At 36.7% G+C, this 26,832-nt stretch overlaps 1 protein-coding gene across 2 annotated transcripts in view; it reads right to left on the reverse strand.

The window, feature by feature from the left end:
• Positions 1 to 284: 284 nt before the first annotated feature.
• Positions 285 to 26,832, reverse strand: part of PAXIP1 (PAX interacting protein 1) — a 34,388-nt gene continuing 7,840 nt past the window's right edge. The window contains exons 4-21 of one of the 2 annotated variants that reach the window (XM_082752838.1): positions 24,429 to 24,492; positions 23,308 to 23,421; positions 19,908 to 20,552; positions 16,691 to 17,291; positions 15,746 to 15,840; positions 14,690 to 14,785; positions 14,209 to 14,346; positions 12,694 to 12,815; positions 11,939 to 12,123; positions 11,760 to 11,803; positions 9,892 to 9,959; positions 9,417 to 9,519; positions 6,815 to 6,983; positions 5,017 to 5,117; positions 3,664 to 3,798; positions 3,505 to 3,580; positions 2,885 to 2,949; positions 285 to 2,464 (exon numbers count right to left, since the gene is read on the reverse strand). In XM_082752838.1, the coding sequence (XP_082608964.1) occupies positions 2,453 to 2,464; positions 2,885 to 2,949; positions 3,505 to 3,580; positions 3,664 to 3,798; positions 5,017 to 5,117; positions 6,815 to 6,983; positions 9,417 to 9,519; positions 9,892 to 9,959; positions 11,760 to 11,803; positions 11,939 to 12,123; positions 12,694 to 12,815; positions 14,209 to 14,346; positions 14,690 to 14,785; positions 15,746 to 15,840; positions 16,691 to 17,291; positions 19,908 to 20,552; positions 23,308 to 23,421; positions 24,429 to 24,492 (2,833 nt within the window). In that variant the 3' untranslated portion in view covers positions 285 to 2,452. Of the gene's footprint in view, positions 2,465 to 2,884; positions 2,950 to 3,504; positions 3,581 to 3,663; positions 3,799 to 5,016; positions 5,118 to 6,814; positions 6,984 to 9,416; positions 9,520 to 9,891; positions 9,960 to 11,759; positions 11,804 to 11,938; positions 12,124 to 12,693; positions 12,816 to 14,208; positions 14,347 to 14,689; positions 14,786 to 15,745; positions 15,841 to 16,690; positions 17,418 to 19,907; positions 20,553 to 23,307; positions 23,422 to 24,428; positions 24,493 to 26,832 lie in introns of both variants that reach the window. The other variant, XM_082752837.1, reaches the window with a different exon arrangement.

Genomic DNA, 26,832 nt, shown 5'->3' on the forward strand with positions numbered 1-26,832 from the left:
AAGTTGTATGCCTTGTGATCAATCCCACTCACAGTTAAACATCCCTGCCAACTCATTGCATGCATCATATTCAACTCTTTCTCAAACCAGCATTTACATTGGATATGGCAATCCATTGTTTGCAAGATACACAGGAGATATGCTGAATGCTTGACAAGTAAAAAGTGTTTATTCAAGGTAAGAAGTTTTGTGTATCACAACATTTCCAAAGTTCAAAAGCTACAACAGCTGATACCTGTTTTAAAGGAAAAGGCACCAAAAACTTTCTGCACGCTGGTAATCAGTATAATGAAAAAAGTCTCAAGCCATACAGAGATTAACACAGATTTACGTTAATTCAGTGTTACACATTCTGAAATGTATTTGAAGACAAGAAAGTATACCTTTTTCTCCAATAAAATATAGTGTGTATGCACTGCATTGTTGAATTTTTTTTAGGGTACAGTTCATCTCACCTATTTTTAATATTCTTTAAAAGGTGTGGATAACCAAGCTAACTTGCTAAACTGTTAAGAGAAGTGATCTCTGCAGAGGTCTTTAATTAAATTGGGTTTTAGAGGTATGCTCCCCCTCAACTGACAGTAAAGAGAGGGCATAATAGCCAGATCTATGTGTCTGAATGTTTTAAGTTATATACACAGCTCATCAGCTAATAGAACTCCCACTGCATTCCTTTCTTTTTTTTTTTTTTTTTTTTTTTTTTTTTTTTTTAAGTGTAAAAAAATTATCAGCTTCCATCCTCAGGTCTCCACATTTGAGATTTTTCTTAATCTCATAATGAAAAGGAAGCAGTTATGGATAGCTGAACATCACACTGAGGAAAACACATAGCTCTGCAGTTACAAATAAATGGCATTTGGGAAAAAGTACTGTTTCCTCCCACCCTGCACTATACCTTTTTAACCTCCGACGCATCTAAAAACATCTTAAACCAAAGTATGAAAATCTCATTTACTACATTTTGTCACCTTACCAAAGGTCACAGGGATTGAAATTGCTGTTATTATGTAGCCCCTTACTGCTTACAATAGAAATGACGAATATAGGAGTAAATGAGGATAGCTGAGGAAGCCAGAGCCAGCGCTAACAGGCAACAGGCACAGGACTGACCTCTGCGGGACTTCACTCATCTTGAAATTTACACTCACTGTGTTCCTACAGCTTGAATCTGTCATTTGCTTAAGCACCTTGTTGAACTGAGGCATGGGGAAAAAAGGCAACAGAAACAGTGGTCAAATATCAGGTGGATTTACATTTTAAGCCATAACACAAATGAGATTTGAAATTAATAACTTCTCTGTAGAAAGCTTTGCATAAGCTAAAAATAGCTCCTTATCTCAGTTTAATGCGACTGTTTGAAAAATCTTCCCTGCAAAATAGTTCTGCATAGAAATACAAAATGCTAGAAAAAAGTGTGATAAGCTGTTGTTTAAAGTAATTTTTATCCTTCATTTTGAATCGTTCTTTGAATGGTTCACGAGGTGATATGATACACTTGATACTATGCAGACAAGTGAATATCTGCACACACGCACTAGAGTTTAATGGCTTGCTGATCAAAGAAGAAATGTTTTTAGTGTGACTTTTCATCTACTAGAATCTAAACTGGTAGAAACGTAAGGTCAGATTATGAGAACTGTGTGTGTATTATGAAAAACAACTGAATATAGATGGGGGAAACTGATTTTTTAATATTTATTTAGTAAAACTCACTATACAAACAAAACTTATCACAACAGCATAATATGTGAGGTTATAGTTTCTCCTGCCTTCAAGCTATTCCTTTGTTTCAGTAAAAACACACTTACACACTTACAACAACTTCCCTTATAAAGCATTGGGATTTTTATATATTAAAACATACCTGGTAAAATAAGCTTAAAATAATTTTACATTGCTTGGAAAAAGATTTGAGTAATTTACTCTTACCAGAGTGCCATTGTTGCACATTATTCAAAAAGAATGAACCACCACTAAAATATAGAGTAAAACATTTAAAAGTACATTTATTTAAAATGTGGGCAAAATACCAATATAAAAGAAAATAGAGTATAAGAAATAAAAATAAAGTACAAAACATTTTCATCTTCAACATCCATAATTTAATAGACAGCAAGCCCTTTTATTTTTACATCCAAATTACACTTTTGGCTGAAGTACCATCATTTATGCTAAAATGTTTAAAAACTGGCTAATCATGATACCTAAAGTGGGCTCTTTTAAAAGGGTAGTATCATACAAAACATAGTAAATTATGTTTCCTCATAATAAAATTACACATCCTAAAAAAGATGCAGTTGATTTTTGCTTTCCTGCTTTAAACTGCTCTTCATCCTTAGGTAAACAGCTGGAAAACAGCATCCACAGGAAGTTTTAGTTACTTTGTACAATGGCTGAACAGCTAGATTTAATGCTCCAAGGACTCCGAAGCAGTAAGGCATTTTACTATCCATCAAGTAAATTTATATGTATGCTTGTTAAGGAAGAACAACATTAAGAAACTTTTATAAAACACACCCATAAAGACATAGAACCCTTACCGGTCCTACACTGCATTTATCAACCAGTTAAAAGCTGTTTTTGTCATATGCAAATCACATGTGACATTTTCCTTCATGACAGTTTTTTTCCCCCCATTGCTTAATATTCTTCTCCCGGTACTTTCTGGTGACCCTGAATCCCACCTCCACTGAACTATTATTTATTTTTCAAATCAAAAAGTAATTCTGCCTTGAAATTAAACTAGGTTTCTGGGTTTCAGCTACTTTCTTATCAAGTAAACATTATACATACCAAAAAACAGTAAGTAGTTAGCTCCTAATTCAGGAAACCTTGCAGTAAATCACACTTCCTTAGGCAGCTGATAGCCTTTACAAAAAAAAGGATATGATTCATAATCCAGTGTTTGAGTAAGTACTCCGGTCAGGACAAACTCGGCATTGTGGACATCTGGAAATATTGAAAACATACATAGTTTACACCATACAAAGACATTCTTCCTTCTGCAGATGCATTAAGAGGTGCCATTCAATACCTTTCTGCTCTTCATGCAAGACATAAGGAAATATGGTCCTAGCACTACCACTGCCCTGCTGTTAGCCATCCCACACTTCATGCCACATATCAGGCTTCCCAGTGTACCCTTTTGTTAGTGAACACAGTATGTTTGTGGACTCTACAATGAAGTAAAAGCAATTGAAGTGGAAAACAAAAATAAAATAAAAAAACAGATCTTTAACTAAGCTGACGAATAACGAGAATTAATCTTGCATCATCCAGTGCCAAAACCCCAAGCTCAAGCCCACCACCAGAGATTTGTGCTGACCTGGCTAGAAAATACCCCTATTACAAACACCTAGGAAAATGCTGCCTCAGATTTCTCCATGCAGGATCAACCACATACCCCTCTACTAGTACCTGGAAACGTTCAACAGGCATCTGAACTTGTAAAATAATAGAAAAATAATCAATACTGTTCAAATGACATCAATTCCTTATACATACCTATGCCTCTAGCAAAATACTCTCGACATAAGTGAAGGTCATTTTCACAGGAAATCAAGATTATCTCTGGCAAACTCTAAATGAAAGAAAGTAATTGTAAGCTCAGAGTAATATAGCAAGATATTACCAGTAAGTTTCAGAAAGCAACACTGTACGTACTTTATTCTGCTTATGCTCCATGAGTTTTCGAAAAGAAGGCTGTTTAGATAACACTTTTCCTCCTGCACATTCCACAATAGCTTTCATGGTGGAAAGACTGGGACAAATACCAGGTGTAATGTAGAAGAATTTTCCCTAAAAAGAGAAACAAAAGAATAAGAAAGCCTTATTTTCTTAACTGATTTCAGTAGTACATTTAATTTTTGCATGACTCATGCAATCATGGAAACAATTTATAGTGGCCTATAGCAAGAAGTCCAACAGTTGATGAGCTGTCTGTAATTACCACTGATCTGCTTTCCCTGGAGGGATAAATCTGCAGTTTTGATAAATTTGACTAATTTGGGTATGCCTATTTCATAACCCTTAAAATAACAACCACGAAACCATCAAATGACCACTGGTTAAACTACAATTAAAATATATATATACACATATATATTAACTGCAACTTGGCAAGACATGCAAGAACAATAATGCTTCTTCAAGTACAGGGATGCCTAGAGGGCTGCAAAAAAAGCTTTTAGTTCTTTTAATTAAAGCTTTCATTTTTAAAATTAACATCATAATACATTAATTACATACATTACCTCGTGACTAAAAAGAATGCTACTTGATTGAGACTGATATAGGTGAACAGATCACAAAGTAGATTATCTCTGTGTTTAGCAGCTAGGTATAAAAAAGTTCTTGCTAAACTGCAAGACTTGCTAGACTGTAAAACTGAGTGAAATGTAACACTTAGATTTAATAAAACACAAAGATGCCTATTCATTACAGGCTGTGAAAATACATTTTTAGGTGGTTTGCCTCAAGAAAGACTCCAATTCAATTAGGCTGACGAATCTCTAGCAACTTATATTTTCACATACCTCTCCGCAAAGTGGCGTAAATTCAGTCGGAGGCATGAAAACCACCATGCATAATCCTAGCAAACTGTCTGGTGCTAAGTGCATTATTCAAGGAAAATCAGAGTTAAACTTCCTGAGGTTGAAATGCACACTCTCAGCTCCCATTTTTTGAGGCAAGTGCTTTAAACACCAGGAAATTCAGGGGAAAAAAAAAAAAAAAAAAGTGCTCTCTGTAATTGGCATTTTGTAAAAGAACAAATACTGGTTTTATACACTGAGCACATTTTATTCCCATGTACAGGATCCAGTCACTCAGACGCATCCCAAAAATGCTTATGTAGGAAATCTGCATTAAGACAAAACCAAAATTTCTAATAAATAGTATGTGTTATATGCTAGACTGTTTTATTGTCCTGAGCTACAAAAGCTGCTGCTGTCCCAGTGCTGAAAAAAGTAGGTTGAAAAGCTTCAAGCATTTAAATGCCTTTCTTAAACTGCGTACCTTGAACAGGGGAGCCACTTGTGCTCTCTTTAGGGACTCTTCTAAACTAAAGCAGAAAAGCACCTCAGCTTCAGCATCCCGCAGCACGAAGTTCTGCTCGTCTGAAAAAGACAAGAAATGTTAAGACAAGAAAGACAAAAACAGCAGCATAATATAGCAGCTAATCTGATTAGAAGACACTGGTGGCAGATTGAGTCTAAATGGTGAACACAGGTTTTACATAATGATAGTACCCCTTCTGTTAGGCTCCTTGTGAGGATGATCCACCATTACTTGGAGAATAAAGTTGTGTTTTACAATTGCATATCCAGCAACAGCCACTGTCCCATAAAGTCTGCTTTTCTAACTTACTGGTGCAACTTACCCAGAAACTGTCACCAAGACCCCATGCAGCATTAACAGAGCAAACTTTCAACCTATTTCCCTTTTTCCTGTTACTCAGCTGACTTTACTTTTAATTCGGGATGGGATTTTGGCCTTAGCTTTGCTGTTTCACAAAAAGGCAGGTTAAAAATCTTTCCAAATTAGATTTAGCTCAAAGCATCTAAGTTTAAGGAGAAAAAAAAATATTGTACGGAGAACTCGTCTTCCCAAACACAATTTTGACAACTTACAGGAGATGGTATTTGTACTTTTCTATAAAAAATAGATTGTCAATGGGACGATTTTTCCAAACAATTGCTGTGTTTTCCGTCGTTGCACCATGTATAAAAGTGAAGGCAGCCTATTAACTACAAATCTACTAAATTTCAGTAGACAAGTGAAGTATTTCAAGTACTAGATCAAAACAGTCGTTCTTATAAATCCCCAGGCTTTATTTATCTGCTAATAGCTTTCAAATGGATTGATTTTTCAGTTCACTGATGCTGAACCAAGCACGTTGCCGTCTCCAGATTAATAAAAATGTTTGCTAATTTATTGGTTAATTATCCACTGATTTAAATCTTTGTGATGGTTAGGCAGCAATTTAGTTTGCTCCTTTCAAACAAATTACATAAAAAGCATAAAACAATCATAAAACAAGTAATCAGCCTTTAAAAAGATTTTCTTCAGACCCAGCTTCCTTGTCAAATCAACCTAAACCATCTCTTTTGTTATTTTCAGCTGTCAACAGAGAAGTGCAAAAATAAAGTTGATATATTCCAACACAGTTGCAGAACTAAATTAATTTGTTTTATTATTTAAATGAATTCTTGTATGCATTTCCAACAGTGGCTTAGTTCTTTACAATTTGTATTTTAGAAGAATTACTGAAAGCAAAAACATTTGGGGCTTAAAAAGTAATCACAGATAAGATCTATAAATGGCTACATCAGAGAGACAGACTGCTTAACAACATCCAACTATTTATTAACCACTCTAAAGCAGTATCTTTTTTTTTTTTTATTATTATTATTATTATTATTTTTTTACTTTCCTTAATGGAAAGAAACTGGATTAAATCAAATGAAAATTATGTGCAACATAATGTTATAGAGGAACAAGAACTTAGTGAAAATGTATACATCATTTCTTCTTGTAACAGCTTTATTTAACCATGCCAACATAGCCTTCTACCACAAATGAAATACAAACTATCTGCTAGAGTAATTGTTTAAACTTTATACTTAATTCTCCATGGGTTATGAACTATAGAGGTCAGACTTGCTGCAGACTTTAAAATCTGTGTTTTGTAAAACTGAACTCTTTAGAAAACTGGCAAGAGACATGAAAATTGAAGTCAAAGCAATACTTAGGCTATATTCACACACCTAAATCAACCAGCCTTAAGTTTATTGTAGGTACCAGTTCAACTTACCAACAAACTTCTGGCATTTGAAGCACTCTTCTAACCACTCCGGAGTGACTATGTGCTTGACTACAGAAATTGCTGTCAGGAACTTGACAGTGCGGGTCACTTTACTGGCAACGAGGTGGGTGCATTTCTGGGCTGATTCTGCTACTTCGCCTCCCAGGATATACAGTTTCTGAAAGTTATGCAAAATACAGATCAGAATGAAACAGTCCTTTATAAATTGTAAGAAAAAAAAAAAAAAAGTGGAATGATAACAGTTTAAAATTAAGCTCCTAATGAAACAGCAAACATAGGAGAGTTTCATATTACAGTAATTCCTTTATTAAAACTGATTAAAGGGCAGAATTTACTGCCATGGAAAACCCAGGTATTTCCAGACACACCTCATCTGGCTAGAGTGAGAGCTACATTCTGAGTCTGCAGCTTTATTTTATTTAAATAATAAAATAACCTTAAGATACAAATTTTTTTTTTTTTTTGAACTGAAACATGCTATCGAGCCTGAATAGGAAGAAAATTTAATAATTTTGCTCTTTTCCTCTATGGAAGGTATAATATACACTGTAGCTACAGTAAACTTGATTTTGCTACTCTTTTTTTCACGATAATATTTTTTCTTTGAAGAACATATATTCTTTAAATACATTAGATCTCTATGCATTGTTACCTATGCATTTTAGATGGTGTTAACTATCATTTTTTCCTAGGTTTAAACTACCCTACCCAAACTGTCTCATCACAGTTGGCAGCTTGTCAACTAAGATATAAATCATTATCTGACAGGATTAATAACACAATTGATCAACTGGTAAGGCATATCAAATTATAGAAGGAATTAGAGTGCTTCCTCTGACAAAAAAATTTAGCAATGAAAACATCCAAAAGTACTTGGACAGCTTCACTATTTATGCGCTACATATTACTGATTTTTATAAATATTTTGTTTGAATAAATTAAAAATCAGAAAGAACTATTTTAAAGCATAAATATTTAACACACTGTGGTGTTTTTAGTACAGCAATCATCTGGAGTCACCAAAACAAGAGGCCTACTGCATGTATTAGAAGCCCAGGAAGATCTCTGGCTTCCCTCTGTACGCCACTGCTGTGGGAACAACAAAGAAGTAGGATACACAGGGACAACGTTTTCAATTCTTTCTTACTGTGCTGACTAAGTGCTGGTTTGCATCAAGGTGATACACAAAAGCACTATTCCGTGACACTGAACCTCTTCACTCTTTATCTCCTGAAGGGTATGCATAAACACATTGTGAATACTAAACTTGTACACCTACAAAAGGCAAAAGCTGTTATTTTCATCCTTAACACATGTTCACCTCAAACACTGTGTTGCTAAGAGCACAGATCTTGTAAGATTTCTTCTCTAATGCTTAAGGAGCCCTTTGGGTATACAGAAGAGACTACCCCTCCAGCTCAAGAAAATGGGAAGTATCCAGCCCCAGGAAGGTATTCAAACTCTGAAAAATCTTAATGGTATCATCACAGCTAAGTTTGGTCCAAATTCACAAGACTTGAGGCTGAAATTTATTTATGTGCTTGTGAGCCATAGCTGTAACAAAATCAGATCCTTTGATTCTTTGTATAATAAACCTGGTACCAACGTGACAAAATAAGGAGCTGTCACTGGAACTTTACTGAGATATACAGAAAAATAATTTACATTTCAAAATATTAAAAATCAAGCTTGAAATGCAAACATTTTAAGGGAAAAAGACTACGGATTCCAACTACTTTAAAAACAACCCTCGGTATAATAAAGAAATTAGGTTATTTGGAGAATGTCTAAGCGATGCATGTTCCTAAGAAGCATAGTAGACCCAAACTAGTCCTCCTTTACTTTCGATTAACTGGAGTAGGCACAAGTGGCAGGATCTTTCATGTCCTACTGAAGTCAGCAGTTAAAAAAAAAAAAAAAACAAACAGTAACACTGTGCCACAAACCTCAGCCAATATGTGACAAATAAATGAAAATTTCTTCTTTTTGACCAAATGTTTAGCTCTTATTAAGGTTCAAGGAATGACTGGATTTTTATATCATTAAAAGAATGTTATAAATTATTTAGAGGTAAGTTCTGGGAGAGATTTATTAGGGAACATAACAAAATCTCCCTGGGAACACATTATCTCATGCCTGCCATAAGCTTTGTCATCAACTTCCTTCAAAACATTTGGCATCACAGATAACAACAGATAATAACACTTGAAGCAGCTTGAATTTTACCCAGCACAACAATCACTACTTTCCTCACCTAAATTTGGACATGAAGTTCACTTATTAAAAAAAAAAAAAAAAAAAAAAAAAAGTGTAAGGGGCGGGCCTCTTTGCCTTTTAAAACCATCTTATGGAACAAAGAACAGTAGCAGAGAAGCAGGAAGTACACTACAGCAGAACAGTTATCAAATAAAACTCAGTCCACATAAATGACTGATCTCAGCCCCAGTAAGTGTAGGTTTTTATCCATCCTATTAGATACAGGCTAATCAAGTCTTACTTTGTAAGAACTCAATGTCCATGAAAAAATAAAATAAAAAATAAAAAAAAATCCATGTAGTTCACATGAAGTTAAGTGGGAAAAAAAAGTCACCTTGATGTACTGTTGAACTTGCATAGGCTCAAATCCTGTGAAGAGTACCATCGGTGTCAACTCTGGGGTGAGCTTTTTAGTAGGTGGTGGTAGGTCTTCAATCCTACAAGATACATGAAATACAGCAGAATGTGAAGTTTGGGCCTGAAGTCATTTTTTAAAAAGCAGATAAACTCACTCTCTGCAACTTTTAGCAATAAAAATGCTCAGATGAATGAGAATTAGGCAGGATCAGTGTTCCGGATGAAGAACTGTTATGCTGAGAACAGAACATTTTCTCCCAACTCTGTTGTCTCCGTGTTCTCTTACTACTCCATGTTCATTCTTCTATTCCTGCCACTTGAGTAGCTGGCAATATGCAAAAAATCTTGCTAGTTATTGCAATTAGCAGGGTACAGGATCAAACCAGGCTGATGGGCAAACGACTGTTCTGTGGAAAGGTAAATTAAGGACTGTTGGCACTGATTGTTCTTACCGTGCTCTTTTGGAAGATGGCTGAAGACTGGGTTCATTTTGCTTTGGTTTCAAAGGCAACCTCACACCCTGAAATTAGAGCATCTACGTGTTTACATCTGATTTGAGCATAGAACCCTATTTTGACTTTAAAGCAGGACAACTGTGCACCAATGTTCTAAGACTATGCTTTAAAAAATACACAAATGAGAAGGATGTACTGCCAAATGTGTACTGGTGCAGTGACTGCTTACACAGCTGACTCAATAGCAAAGCTGAGCACTAACCAAAGCTTCTCCACAAAGTTATACAACCATTTAATTGAATGCCAAACATTTTTCCCCCTTTTAAATAAAGCTGATTACCATTACTTGAAAAAACAAATAAATAAATGAGAATGAAAACCCTGTGCATTTGTTAAATACATGAAGGCTACAGTAGTCTTCCAGGAACTTATATATCAACAGAAATATTTTCTATCAACAGAAAATAGCAGCACCTGTATTTTAAAACCTCAAGTTCCCTATTTACAGAAACAGAAGCTCCAGTGGATGCTCGGGTATTCGCTGCATAGACACTCCTTTTTCCTCTGTACTAGCTCAGTCCCCCATGGGGGTTTGCTCCCCACTCTCAGAAACCTGTAGTCTTATGCTAGACAATCACTAGTAAAAGCAGCTGGGAAGAAAAGCTCAAGCACTTTCTTCTTGACAGATGTTCCAACTACACTATGAAAATGCAAAAAGTAAATTGCATCAACACCATCTGACAGGCAGATGTCCTCACATGAGGACCCCAAACTTTAAATCTCAAGATGGAAAGAACTGTCTGCTGTAGAAGGCAGTGAAGTACCTCATCTGACCCTTTCACATGCCCAGTGTTTTCTGTTACCAAATCACCTTGTTCGTATGTAGGTGTCCCAAAGGAAGCTGGACAATATTAACTTCAGAGGTCTCTTCCGATCTAAATTACAAAATTCTAAATACACATGGAAAATAAATGTTCCTATATAGTAAATATTGAAAGGGACGTACTTAAATTAAGCTTTTTGACCCCTTAGTTCTCTGCGTTTGCTGTGTAAGCAAAAAAAAAAAACAGACCATCACTGGTCCGACTGGACCACAGTAAAAATGCAGATGCCCAATTTTAAGATGAGCTCAAACACTGAAAGCTCAAGGGCTGGAGGTAACAAATCCAAAAATGAGCTAGTGAAAAAGCTATTTTAAATACTACTAATAATAGTACATACAAAATCTCTTCAAGTATTTGTGAACCACTAACAGAATGCATCCTTCTTCAAGGAAATATGACTCTCACAAAACTTGTTGTTGTTTTGTTTTAAAAAAGCTACCTAAGAGAGTATGACAATTTCACAGGGGTCTATAAAAAGAAGACTGTTTTGAACTTCAGGTTCAAAAATTGTACTAATTAAATTGTACTAATACTTTTATATTGGATCTGAACATTCAATTATGAGAGTTATTAAGCTTCTGTTTTCTGAAGAGTATACAAATGGACTGAGGTGAAGTACAAAGTACTCTCAACCCTTAAGTTGTGTTACCTATTCTATTTAAAATTGTAGCCAAGATTCTAACAAACTTATTTCTGATTTTGAGTGCTTTATACCTTAAAAACATTATATGGCCTGTTTCTTTAAAATCAAAGAGTGATACACAATCCCAAGAAAAGGAACTTGATTTTATATAATATCATGCAGTTTATTAGTTCTGTAAAAGATTATTTCTCAGATTTATAGAACACTAGCCTGAAGCACATGGATGGTTTGTGTGTATCCCCTCTGGCATGTTGTGCACACCATATAGCACATGTGCTCAACCATTAGAAACACTAAGCAGTAATCTGACAAAAACAGCTGTACAGAACTCAACATACCATTAGAAGTTCTGGTGATACCTTCAGTGGAACTCTCCAAGAATCTAGGAAGTGAAGAATACAACAGAAGTGAAACCACGGCAGAATTATTTACGACAGAACACACAACGCTTCTATTGATTAAACAGGTACATATGTAAGTGCTACAGAACACAGGATTTAGGGACTGGAATTCTTACCCAGAAGGTTGAGAACAAGATGTTGACTTGGAGAAAGTGGATCTTGAAGACTGAATACTGTATAGCGGCTGTGCTGTATCTGCCGTAAAGCTTCAAAGTTTCCTAGCAGGATGTCACAGAGCCATTGTGCATTTACACAGGGTATTCTCCACTCTTTGGCTTTCTCATACTTCAAGCCACTGGGTCTTAATATTCAGAGATGAGGAAAAAAAATATTTGATAAAATAGGTAAAACATCATTTATACTAATAAACTTTAAACACCATTATTTCTGTGTTAGTCTATATGTTGTTAACTGTGATAGAGAAACAAAATACTCAGGAAAAAAAAAACAAAAACTTTTGCTCTGTGCGCTAGCACAAGCGAAGTCAATTCAGGGAAAATTTGCGTCCAAATGGAATCAGATTAGACCTGGATTTAATTCAATTTTCCCTCCCCCAACATTTTAGAACAATTATTCCTTCCCCACCCCAATAGATTTTACAGATGATGCAGCAGTCAGCATCACTTACAAAATAATCTCGAAGAGTGAAACAAGCAATGACTTCTCTTTTGCCTGTCTTCAGTAGGCCAAATTTAAGACGTAAGTGTGCAGTAATTTAGCTCAATAAACAACATCATAAAGTTTAATGCTATCAAATCGCAAAAATGATTAAACATTCTTAATGAGATGTAACGAGCACTCCACATTGAGAAACACACTAAGTGGCAACAGGCAGCTGAGAACGTGAGCACCGTGGAGATAAACCACTTACTCTTTGCAGATGAGAACTGTGTTGCTGCGGCACAGATAGCCCGTGTACTTAGCACCTGCTAGGTAGGCCATTAGTTTGAGGTCATCTCTGTCACTATCAACAAATCCTGTCACAGAGATTATCTACAGAAAGAAAGACGTAGGTATAACTGAAAGTAGATAGCATTTACTAAGCGCTTCTGTTGAAAACAATTTTCTCTTACAACCTTTTTTTACATTACTATGAAACATAGAGCATCTTAGCTACGGTACACAGGCACTGTAGGATACATAACATGGCTTGTAAGATATATAAACTACAATCAAAGGCTGGCTTGTTTATACATAAAATGACATGTTTCTGGCACTGATTCTTCCCAAGTCAGAACTATTTTTATTCTGCTGGTCAACTTTTTGCTATTTATGAAGTCTTACTATAAAAAAGCTCCCATCTAGTTTTCTTCCCATACATCTTCCACCTTTCTTCTTCTGCTGCTGTTTATATTGTTGCAAATATTTACACTTACTTCCCCTACTCTCCTTTTAAAAATTTCTAAGTGCTCTGCTTTAACCTGCCATGAAGCTGAATAAACTGTCCCAGCTGATCACAGGTAGCAAAATGGTAATTCTATATCTTCCTTTCTTATCCTCAGTCTCACAAAGTTTTCATTTTCACTGTACTTTCCTTTTATTTAAAAAGCGACAACTGTGATTTTGTTGTTAATAATAAACTATGTTAACCACTGTGTTCACATGCACACTGTTATAGTCTATTTTCACCAACCCTGTTTCTTTTCATGTCTTTAAGAAAAGGCTGATACTAAGGCTGTCATCTGTTATGCCTGCACTCAAGACAAAGATCCAGTGCCAAGACATAGTTTGGCATCTTGTTTTATGTTGCATTGTATTTCAGTCAAGAAACGTCTCATTCAGCTTCAAGTTTATTTTTTCACCCCACAGCTTTCCACTTTCCCAGCTCTCCTCATTACATGCCAAAACACAGACTACTGGAACTGTGACCTCCTTTTTTCTGACTAACAGAACAAGGTTCCTTCTCTGGTATTTCATAGAATCATTTCGGTTGGAAAAGACCTCTAAGATCATCTGGTCCAAACTTTGGTAGGTATTGACTGAGAAAAATAAAAAAAATACTCAAAAAAACTCTAGATATTGTGTTAGTGTCAAGAAGTATAAAATATTAGATGTACTTTTAAGAACTAAAAGGCTTGGATTCCCGTCATATTGTTATGGATAACTCATGTCTTGAGTACTCATTTTTACCTCGGTTTCTTTAAGAGAATAATAACCAAACTCACGTTTTAATATTTAGCTTTCAGAATTCAGCAAGACTTGCAAAGCACTCTGAATTGCCTGGTAGTATGCCCCATACCAACACAGGGCTTTAAGATTAAGAGAAGCTCTTCTTCAGTTGACAAAATAAATATGCATTTTGCTTTGGGTACGTACTTTCCAGCTATGTTTTAATATCGCTCATGTAATGAAACAAACATTCTTTAGAAATAAGTTTTTTCCTTACATGTTGAGAGCATGGCTTTCCTCCTGGTGGAAATGCCACTGGGAAGTGAAGGGCTCGATGAGGTGGTACCATTTTCTTCTTCTTCAAGATTGAGTTCAGCCAATGTGCTGTTATGCACCTCTTCCTTTCTCTTAAAGCCTATGAAGACATGCACAGATTTTTAAAACTGAAACACATCTTTATTTTATTTTAGACTTTCTAAAATACAGAGCTTCTGTTTTAATGACTGTTTGCTCCTCCTCAACATTGTCATGATCCTGTTTCTGACAGCATCTTCCTTAGTGTTCTCTGGGATAAACCTACTACATGAATTATGAAACATGTATTATGAAAGTCTGTTGTACTGTAAACTACAAATGATTTTAAAAGCACATAGTGGAAAAAAAAATATAATCAAAGCATGGAGTATTGCAGAAAAAAAAACGTTACCTTTCCAGTAAGGCAATGAAAGCATGCATGAATACGGTACTGGTTTGCTTACCTGAGCATACATGTTACTGACTTGGCTTTCACAGAGAAGATGTGTGCATCTGCTTGTAAGTGTAGGGTCCACTGTCCCACCATGTGCTTGAATGATCTGGTAAGAGAACCAAATTAAAGCTTGTAATATATATAACAATTATAAAATTACCCTAAGAAACAAACAGTCTGAAATCAACGTCTACTGTTTAGAAGACTGTACCATTTCACTGAAGAGTTACCCCCCCCAAAAAAAAGGTTTGTTATGTAGCTTAAGAATTTTTGGGGAAAAAAAAAAAAAAAAAGAAAACAAAATTAAGTATGCACCTTTTCATTGAACCACAAAAAGTGTAACTTTTTAAGATGCAAGAAAAAAAAATAAAATAAAGATATATAAACAAAAATAACTTTGTTTTTTATTTTTGCAGAATAACTATTAAACAATTTCTCATAAACCATTCAATTCTATCTCAGCAATAAACACAAGTGCTGTTAAAAATGTCAACAGCTTACTTGATTATGCAAAATTGTTGGGAAAATTCAACTATAAAATCCATCAGAAGTTTCTGAAGAACATCAAAGTCCTCTCATTTAGGAAAGGATACAATCAGATTTTTCTGAAAAATAGAAGTTGGCAAAAAATAGAAACACTCTATTCCTTCATCTTATTCACTCAGGTGGATACCTCACAGCCTACTAAACGCCAAAATTCTATGCAAAAAACAGTCTTTTAATACAATTAAGTTAAAGATAGAAAGCAATGCTGTATTACATTTGCTGTACTACTGTTGCCTGATTAAAAGCATAAATAGTTGGGAAACACTTAACGTTACAGCTTTTTTAGTTAATGTTCTGGCTAAAGACCTAATTCAACCTGGCTGCATGTCTGAAGCATTTACTACTTTTTCTAGTCAGCCTTAGTTGAGTAACGTTTCTTTTTTACCCTAGTCATAATATAAACATTAAACAAAATGATACCTAAAGAAAAGTGAACAATACTTCCAATCGTTCCTTTTAGGATTTAGTTACTGTGAGAGTAAGGTTATCATCTTTTTTTGGAAATACAGCAGAATCTTACCCGTTTCCAGGTTGCTAGCAGCTGTTTATCAGACATCTGTTCTGGGTAATCAGCAATTGCAAAGACACAGCCCAGCAGGAAATATTCTTCTGGAACTGGAATAGTTTGGCACATAAAGGAGAAGAAAAATAAAAACTTAAAGCTCTGAAAGTTTCATTTCAAAACATACTCACTACACTCATCTTTGCTATTACCAAATTATAAAGCACATTTAATTTTGAAGCTAGCTTTTTCTTGGAGAAAACAGGATCCAAAATCTCAAAGCCGACAGTGATGTCTAACGGCACAGTTTGGCCCACTATTTGTGGGGAACCTGGGGTCTTTTTCTGTTGTTTGCTTTTGTTTTGCTGGAGGAAGAGCTGGGTAAAGGGGTAGGAGAAAGGGACACCAAAGGAAATCACAGGACACACACTCCTTTACACAGATCATCTAGGAATAGTCAAAATAGTCAAAAAGCTTTCAGTTCTACTAGAATGGGCAGAATTCAAAGCCAACTATGACAATCGCTATCTGATACTGAACCCTCCTCATTAATTTACTACTATTTCCAGAATTTAACCTACCTTTACAGTTGTTATCCCCTCTTAAAGCCTACCAGCCTACCCTTTTCTTTCTTTCAAAGAGGAAAAAAAAAAAAAACAAACATAAAACTATGCCATGAAGAGACTAACATTTCCACAGCACAATTTATATGCTAGTAGCATAAAGCATACATTTGAAAAGAAAAAGTTTTCAGTGCTCTCGTGCTTTTCAGATTTCTGGACAGCTTATTTATAGCTTACACCTGTCAGCATAAAACTTAGTAAAACAGGTCCTGAGCTATGAATGGAGTTTTGAAGTCCTCCAATAACATACTGTAAACACAGCACTACTTTTTGATGTTCTAGCCCAAATCCTGCCATGTCATTAGAGATTTTCTCCAGGATCAGAAGCAGTATTACTAACTTTCTACTGCAGGATCATGCCCAAAGAGCGGCTGCTGTTGCAGTTGTGTCTGTTGCTGCTGGTGGTGTTGCTGCTGCTGGGTTGCGACCTGGTGCTGTAGTGCTTGAGATGTCTGAGTTAAGTGTTGTGCTGCCTGGTTCTGCATTTGCTGTTGCTGATGCTGTTGGTGTAACCTCTGTAGGTGCTGCTGCTGCAATTGCTGCTGCTGCATTTGCTGCTGCTGATGCTGCAGCTGTTGTTGCTGGAGGTTCTGTTGCTGTAGCTGCTGCAACTGTTGCTGCTGGAGCTGCTGCTGCTGCAGCTGATGAAGCTGCTGTTGCAAAGCATGCTGCTGTTGGAACTGGAGCTGCTGCTGAGGACGGTGGAGCTGCTGCTGGGCATGCAACTGCTGCTGCGGAAACTGAAGCTGCTGCTGTGCGAACTGATGCTGCTGATGAACCTGCTGCTGCTGCTGCGGAAACTGGTGAGTCTGTTGCTGCTGGAAGGACTGCTGGGAGATCTGGGATTGCTGCTGCTGCTGCTGCTGTTGTAGCTGCATAAGTTGCTGAGGTTGAAGATGTAAAAGAGGATGGTGCTGTTGCTGCTGTGCTTGATGTGTCTGCTGTAACAAATGTGTCTCTGGTGTTAGTTTCACTTGGCTAAACAGCACCGCGTTTGGATGTCCCTGTTGGCTATGATTTACTTGTTGTTCTAAACTTTTTGTAGGTGCTGAAAGTGATTGTAATATCTAGAAAACAAAGATTAGTTTTGTAATCTTTTTGCTGTCATTCAGTTTTAAAAATATTTAAACAACTACTGGGAAAATATCTCTCTTAAAAGAAAAGAAACTTATGCTTAAATATTTGCTGAGCTCAATGCAAATCCTCAGGTGCTAATAGCTTTTTCAAAGTGAAAAGACAGGACGTGCACACAGAAAAGCATTGAGCTACATGTCTAATTAAATGCAATACACATTTTAACAAATTTAAGACTGAAACCCATCCCTGTATTCTTGGTAATTCATTCAAATAGCATCATGACTGTTAACACTGCATCAGTAATTGTATCAATCAACTGCCATACCCATTTTACATCCCTGCTGGCACACTAACTTCAAAGTTTAGTTCCGCAGCCTTGTTTTCTTTCACTTAAATATTGCTAATAATGCCTCCATTAATTAGTACTGTTTGAAATATGGGAGTTGAATTCAACTTTTCATTCTCTTGACCTAATCCAGGGATATTCAGCCACATTTTTAGAACTGAATCCCAACATACAGCTCAGCACGAAGTTTTTGAGAAGAATAATAGATCTTGTTTATGCTCAGTGCTTAAGTAACCTGGAATTCCATTTCATTTTTTGGTGTATAATTCACTGAGTGGACACTAAGACCCAAGGCTAACTATCTGTATCCTCCCCACACCAGATGTCCCTCAGATCTTCATCGGAGGTGACTCAAGTTCTTACAGTGCACTTCCAAACATCTCAGATTGCATTTATGCAACTCTGATGTTGTTGGTACAGCATATGTTACAGCCATGATTACCAACGCTCCACCCATCAGTGATCTTAAGTATAAACAGAGTATCAACATTCAATAACGAAAAATTAACAGACACAAAGAATGTCCCTGTGGCTAAGTATTAGGAGAGATGATGTTACTCAATATTAGGAGAGATTGTTGTTGTGCGTCCTAAAAGTCAAAATTACAGGAATTTCAGGACAGGTATTTCAAAACAATGGGATAAAATTTTCAGAAGTATCCTAGGGCTATATTCACAAAGTATGTCTGCAGCTGCAAACGCCTTATTACTGCAGACTTTGCCATTCACTAGAGATCTCTGGTTCAACTTTCAAAGACTGGGCACTAAGACACAGAACCCACCCAGGCACGGTACCCAAGCAGGATCCAAAATACAGCTTAACCCAGCCAGAGAGAAGTTAAAAGAAAAAAACTGCGGAAGTAGTGTTTCTCCCTCAAGGAGGTACATCCACAGATGTATCCACAGATGTGAGATGCAAAGCTCCAAATGCTGGAGCTAGCACTGCAACTCACACAGCAGCTGGACAGGGTGCTTGAAAGCAGTCCTTGTACACCACTGTCAGTCCCTTCTCTAACTCTGAGTCCAGAGAACCAAGCCTAACCAAAGCACCTGCATCAACTGCCTTGCACCTCTATAAAAAGTACTTATGCAAAAATACTTCCATACAAGGCCACTAAAGAGGATTTTATAGTGCAACAACTAGGTTGTGGGTGATGTGACGTTTAGGCATGAAAGCACTGGTCAGCCAACCAGGGTTTTGGCTATTCTGCTCATTCCTTACCCCAAAGTTTCAGTCTTTCAACAGTTCAAGGCACTGAGAAGAGGAACCTAAGACTCAGTTTCAAAAGGAAGCCAGCATTTCCTTTTGATATAGGAAACAAAGAACCAAGAAATCCAACTGACTCTGCTTTTTGTGTTTCTTTACAGTACTTGCTGTAAGCTTGTACTCAGGCACCTTTGAAGGTCTTACCTTCAGGTGAACATCCAAATAAATGCCCCAGTGTAATTATCTAAGTAAAAGTTGTGTCTAACATTTACCAGCACCTACTTCTCTCACACACACTCCCTTCCCATAAACCTCTTAGGATTTTAATGCTGCAAGTTATGTCAGTGCACACTCTTGATTTTTAGTCTCTGCTAAAAATAAATTCAATATAAAAGCTACAATTATTTCAACTATGACTGGCATAAAAAGTTGCAAGTTCAGACTTGTGCATCACAGCCCTGACTATGCTGTACCACAACTTAACGATGCCCAGCTGAACAGAACAGGATAGAACTGGGAGCACAATCCATTTTACAGTTAAGTGTGTTTATACCACTAATAATTCCTTGCACTGAGTATAAAGCTTGAAGGCTATGCAATCAGGTTTTCTGCACTAGCCAAATTACTTTAAATTAATTGTTTTTCCCCCTCTTATAAAGAAATCAATACTGAAATACCATGAAACTCTAAACCAAGCTACAGTGAAACATGGCTTTACTCTTAACATTTTTTCCACATGCATTACTTCTGTGAACCTGCTAGGAATGAAGTCACTTATTATTAGGAGGCTACCAATTTGGCTACATCTAAGTAATGCAGAAAACTTTTAATCCTTTGCACATTCAGAGGACAATAAAAGGAAACTTAAATTCTCACATTAGTTCCTAATAAAAAGTCCAATATTATAAATGAAAAATCCAACACTTACATGTGCTACATTTGACGGTCTATTAATCTGCTGAATATCAGCACTATTAGTAATATTCCTTAACGTCCGCACCGCCGGGCTCCACGCAGCCATCATTTCTTGTCGATCAGAACTTTGGGCACCTTGGACCGAAGCCATCAAATTGCCTCTCATATCCGGAGGCAAGATATTCCCTGGCACTGGCGGGACATTGGCACATAAATTAATTAACCCGGAGTCTTTCCCTTGAGGCAACCGACGCTTTGCTGTGGATGCCTGGGGAACTTCAGCTGGCGTCCAATTCAAATTCCTCTCTTGCTTCTCCGGAGAAGAATCTGAAGAATCATCAAACATCAGTTCCCCTTTTGCCTTATCAGCAGTAGTAGATTTTGGTGAGAAAACCTGATCACCCAAAGGCGACCCTTCTCGAGAAGATGCTGGGCTGGATAATTTTTCATCAGTACTGGCTTCATTTTGAGAATCTTGCTCTTCATTTTCTGCTTCTTCCTCCTCTTCCTCCTCCTCCTCTTCTTCCTCCTCGTATATAATTAAGCGAGGATGATACGGAGTCTCTTCTTTTCGAGACTTATCAGCTACAGAATCCAGTACCCAGTCAGGTGTCACAATTTTAATGACATCATGTTTACAAGCACATTCGTATTTCTCCTGGGGGAAAGAAAAAAGATGAAAACATTCAATTTAAAGACAAAAACAAAGAACAAACAAAAAACACAGCACTCTAGCTTTTGGAGGGGCTTGACTAGAGCATGGACAAACAGATCACAAAAGACTGTTCAATGACAAATTGCTCTCTTCCAGAACCAGCAGGACAGACCACGCTACTGGCACCACAGGTTCAAACTGATTTAAACAAAAAAGATCCACATTTACCACACACTGGACTCAGAAGACACAAATGCAGAAGACAAAGTCTTCAATTCCAAAACACCATTACTCAAATTCTTCTAAAACTTAGGATTCGAAAAGATATTTGGTCCTGAGAAAGTTTTCAGAACACCAGCAGGAGTGTCACAGTAAATTCTCAGATGCAGCTGCTCTCAAAGTAGACATTAAGGTGAGCCTAAATACACTCATGTTTGCTCCACTGAAGTATAAAACATTATGAAAAAGCATTCAGGGAAAATGAGAATTTCACAATAAAGCAGAGATGAATATTTAAGAGATGATCGCTGAAAGAATGAATTTCAGCAGGAATATACAGCAGAAAACAGCAGGGTACTTCCCATACACCTTCCCAGAAGTTGCAAACCCTAATGTTGCCCTCAACATGAAAGTTACATTTCATATTAGCTAAATCCATTTCACTGAGAGGTTATGATATTGACAAGGTAGAAAATTTTATCCCTTCCTTCCCCATTATCATTTCACCGTTTAATGATGTGTAGAAATAGGGGAACTTCACTATTTCTTTTCCTAACTGAGCAGAAGTACACACAGGTTGAATGTTTCATTTATTCTAATGTCTTCTTTGATACAAACTCCTCACAAATATCAAAACAGTGAAAAAACTTTCAGCATAAGATTTGAAACTAATTTCAGGATCCAATATTTGAGAGCGATTGAGCTGGGATTTTCTTTGTATGTCAGACAATATAAATTAACAACCAGAGCATTCAGAGGAAATTAATTTCATTTAATGATTCTCTGGAGTTATTTCCTACAATGAAACTGTCATTCATACACAATAAAGAGATTACAGACGAAACCAAGTTTATTTGCAGATATGAATTTTCATTCTTTTTTTTGTGGCGAGAATTATTAAGAATCTTGTTTTATCATCTTGTGTTTAGTCAAAGCAATCATTTCAGTTTTCACTAGTGTCAAAACTCTTCTCATTACAAACTGCTGCAGGTTCCTTTGTAGTATTATGTCAGAACAGCAGGCGCAGATGCATTTTAAGTAATCATCCTATAAATCTGTCCCTGTTCAATGATTATGGAAATTAAACAAGATATTTATTTCGTCCTAAAGATACGAAATGCTAGTGTGTTTTCTTCCATTCAAGTGGCAAACTTAAGACAGTACCCTTTGTTCTAAAAAGCTTACATTGAAGAAGTGTTGCCTTAAATCATACTATTGCCTATTAAAATTGCATTTTAGCAAAGCTCTTCAATCAAGCATTACATTTTGTTGTGGCAGACAACTAGGATGGTTCAGTACATCCCTTTAGCTTCTACAGACAAAAAATCACGGAGTTAAAAATAAATAAGTTCTTATTTAAAGTTTTAAATGAAACAAGCAATGAAAAGCATGCCTTCACTGTACAAGCAACTTTCTCTCCTCCCAATACCAGCCCAAGATTTATTCTAAAGCACTTTCCTACATATTCCACACACGAGTTTAATGACATCCCACTAGCCATATGTTTTTCTCTATCTTAATATTAGATGGTTTACATTAGCTTAGAAATACTAGAAGGGTTGTTGGCGAAACAGTAACACATTAAGTTTGCATGAAATAATATTGGAAACTTGACAAAGTTTTACATGTTAATCTAAGGAGGCATTATGTAGATCTTAGAGCTAGTCGGTCAAACAATTGAAAATGCTCTCATGCTATTAAAGGAGAAAAAAGAAAACACAAAGTAAAACCAAAAACTCGCTGCATCCACTGCATTAACCAGAAAAAATCCAAGCAAATTTTTGTTAAGTGAGCTTAAATTTAAGTGGTATAAACAGACTAATCCAATTGCAAATGTATTTCTTCTTCAGGAAGATGACTACCTGAACACACCAGGAAGTTTCAGTAGTATTATAACCAGAGCCACTGCAGTACAGAAGCTTGTTCTTAGAGGCTCAGTGCTGCCTTCAGCCAGCTACCTCAGCTTTCTGATTCAGTTTCTCTGTTTGTAGAAAGACAGCAACATTTGATTTCCTAAAAGCGAGTGTTTTGAAGCATGACTACTTTATCAATCAGAACTTGTGCAAGAATGCTGTGCACGTTTATCCTACCATCTCTCTTTAAGAGGGAAGTGTTGAGGGACTTGCAAGTTATCTTTAATTCCCTTCCCCATGTAACATCTAAGGCATTTCACTCAATTTTTAAATTATGTTGCTTTCATTTTTCTTCCCTGATTCTAGCTACAGATAAACAAACCACAATCATTCATGATTATATGTCAAATTAGTTTAGGACAAACAGAATAAAGAACACGCTTTATTCAACCAGACATACAAATAACAACCTGAAATTGGACATATTTTGAATTAATGAGGCTTAAAGCCATGCAGAAAATAAATACCAACTGATTAGCTGCAATGCATAATTGTGGTGAATTTAACTGTTCAAGTCTAACAAACAAGCTTAAGGATCTTAACTTCACAGAGAAGGAACATTTTTGATTATTCAAAGGAAAATGAGGGCTACACCAGGAAGAACTGTATACATAATAAACTCTTACCCCCTTTGGCTCAGGCACAATCAAATGAGTACACTTCTTATTTAGGTTCAGCTGGCAATTCCCTCCATAAAAAGTAATCAAAGCCCACAGCGTGTTTCGGTCTTCAGATGAAACCTAAGAGGAAAGTAAATAGGTCTCTTACTTCTGTGAACAAGCTGCCTCCACTCCAAGAATTTTAGTACAATTCCTGACATTGCACTTGGAAATCTGGCTAATAAATTACCCAGCACTTCCAAGTACCAAATTAACGTGAAAGTTACAGGAAAAAAGGGTGACAAAGACAACAAAAAGACATTGAACAATCATTTTAACCTGCATAGAGGCAAATGTCCTTCACTTCTGTAAAACTCAACACTAGGACATCACCTTTCACAAGAAGTAGAAGTTAATGATCAAGCAAACAAGATTTATTCATTACCTTAGGCAACCTGTTTAGATTCATTCAATAGAATTTTAACAAGCAGACCAAATTAATAGCCTACGTAAACACATCAAGTGTTGTTATTTCTAACAACTCGTGTTCAGCCCTGCCAAGAAAGCCAAGTGTGTTTAAGCCATTAACGTTCAAATTTAATGACAGCATTACAGAATAATTTAAGAGGTAAAAAGCACACGTACACACCACTGGCACCTAGGTCCTGATCCTGTCCATCTGCACACACACACACACACACAGATCAGACTACTCCCAGATCTACAGAAACAGACACAAACCACTGAAGCCATTTCCACTTATATTTACTCACTGACACCCCTGTTAAGGTTTCAGTGTGTAAGCAGGTACAGCACATTCACTGAATATTGTTAACACAGAAACTAAAAACAAGGAGCAAAGATTTTATACTCTACTGTACTCTTCATCTTAGAATCACCATGCTGCTGGTGATAAATAAATTCAAGATATATTGTTGATTCAAATTTCAATTGAGTTTGAGTCTTCATTTTCAGTGAAAAAAAAAAAAAAAAAAAAAAAAACTATTTTCCAGTGAAAAGCTGTTTTAGGTGATAATTCACCTAACACACAAGGAAAAAAAAGTCACAACAGAAAAACTGTCCTCAGAAAACCAAAGCATCACACAGTTCATACTCCGGGGTAGACTGAAATATGGTTCACTTCTTACCTGAGAGAGACAGGCAGTGACTCCAAAAAAGACCTGACATGATTCCGGAGAGAAGCCATTTACGCTGAAAAGCAGGTGTCAAGGATGCAAAATAAGCTAAAGAGAAGTTTCCTGACGGATACTGGAAGAAAATTAACTGTTGTGCACAGTACATCTCTGGTATTATCAAGTACTTGCCCATTCAAAAACTTTTACTTTTAAAAGCATGTGTTTTATTTACAATTCAAGTTCTACGTACCAGGAAAAAAAAATTTAAAAAAAGTATAAAGTAGATCAGGACACCTAAGCCATTATGACCAATTTTGGTTAACATTACAAGCTTTTCTCTTCCTAGAATATCTTCACCTATCCCAGGATGCTAAACACAGAAAGTAGGTTGGGGAGGTTTAGGTGGGATAATAGGAAAAATTTCGTTACTGAAAGGTCTGTGAAGTATTGGAACAGGCTGCCCAGGGAAGTGGTTGAGTCACCATCCCTGGGGGGCTTCAAAATACCTGTAGATGTAGAGCTTGGGGACATGGTAGTATAGGTTAAAGGTTGGACCAGATGATCTTAGAGGTCTTTCCTAACCTGAATGATTCTCTGATTCTAAGTAAAGTTTAGGAGTCAATCCTTTATCAATAGCTTCCTTCCATTATCAGTCAGTGCTTATCTTCCACACCTAGAAGTACAGGAGAATACAGGAGAAATACAGGAGAATCCAGGGAATAAAGTCATAGTCAGCAACAGACAAAATAGAATGAACATGGTACACAAGAAATTCCAGAAAACAACTGTAAAATTTAAAGTTGAACACCTGTTAAGTTTTAGAGAGATTATCTGAGAACACTAGCAGGCAGGTCACTAGAAGAAAATATCAAATCTGCAGCTAATTTTTTTCCTACCAAGGTATAACACTGGATAGAAAGTTGGCCAAGCAACAGATTCAAAGGGGAAAAAAAAAAATCTAGGAGCTACTGTGAATCACAAACTGAAAAAAAAAATAAATCACACTGGGATGTAAAAGCAGAAACACAGCCTGAAATTAATGTGAAGTTTTCCACCATACTTTCAACACTCAACAAGATCTCTGACAGCAATGCATGTTTGTTTTCAGATGCTTGAAAGAGATGTACAAATGAAGCAGTATGTGAAAAGAGCAATGAGAATATTTTTTCTACAGACCTAGTAAACATGACTTATGAGAGGAAACTGACAGAACCAGAATTGATGGGCTTAAGTAGTTAAGACAACATCTCCAAGTCCATAAAAGGCTACCGAATGTAAAGAGAATTCTCTGGTGTCTCAAATAAAGCAAAACAGGGTTAGACAGCAGCAAGGTATTGAGGCTAAACTCTAGGAATACAGCAGCGAGGCACTGGAAGGTGAATGGGGAAGAATATGAAATAAGTTTCTGTTACGGGGGCCTTGTGAAATAGAAGAAAGAGTGGTTTGACAGAAGTGACATGGAAAAGACAGATGGACCAGCTGACTTCTGTGACCTTTCTGCTTCTTCCACACTTCCATGTTGTTTTGTGTTTAAAAAAAAACCCTAATTCCTCAGAAAAAAAAACAACTACAGAAACAGACATGTATCGTGTTACGATGCAACTGCATACTGAGACTAGGCAAACAAGATTACCCTCCCCATGCTGTTGACAGGTGCACCAGCAACAGTTAAACTGAGATCTACGCAGAAAGCTGACAACAAAGCCCAGAACACATCAACAGATTACTGCGATTATCCAGAATACCCCAAGAAGTCCACAGAACACCCTGAGGCTCACCATGTGGCTCAGTATTTCGTCTCAGGCAGTTTCAGCACTGCAGCTTTCAGCAGTGCACGGTTGCCCACCCCTTGCCTTAGCACCTGCTGCTAGCACTTAGAGCAGCAACAACTCAGTACCTAACTTGTAAGAGGTCCATTAAAAGCAGGGAATAAATGGACCATCCATCTTAGAACAGTCAGAAGCAGCAAAACTATGTTCTGAGTTGATCTGGAAAACAAAACAGAGTGAATGCAACAAAGCTCACTTCATTTTTTCCCTCAGTAACAGCCAGAAATGCTCTGATCGCCCTCCTCCTTTCATCTGTAAAGACCAGGGAAGAAAAAGCCTTCCTCACTTGTGCTTTTGCTGCCCTCTTTATGGTATTATGACTGAAGTTTTCACATACAAGACTGCAATTTCTTCTCCTCCAGTAAGTCTGTTTCTAGATTCGTTTTTCTGTTACTTCCCTTCAACAGCAGTTTAGCCAGATTTTGCTGACAGCACTTCACAGTGAACAGAGCACTCTGCTTTCTCAAGTCCCCCCTGGTGAAAATAACTTTTAGGGTGGAATGTTAAAATGTATTTATATGGAACAGACAAAATTACTGGGCTTTTATCCTATATTAACTTTTTCTACATAGACAAATGCCAAGGAA

This window comes from Aythya marila, assembly GCF_965140915.1.
Source record: "Aythya marila genome assembly, chromosome: 2".
Classification (NCBI taxonomy): Eukaryota; Metazoa; Chordata; class Aves; order Anseriformes; family Anatidae; genus Aythya; species Aythya marila.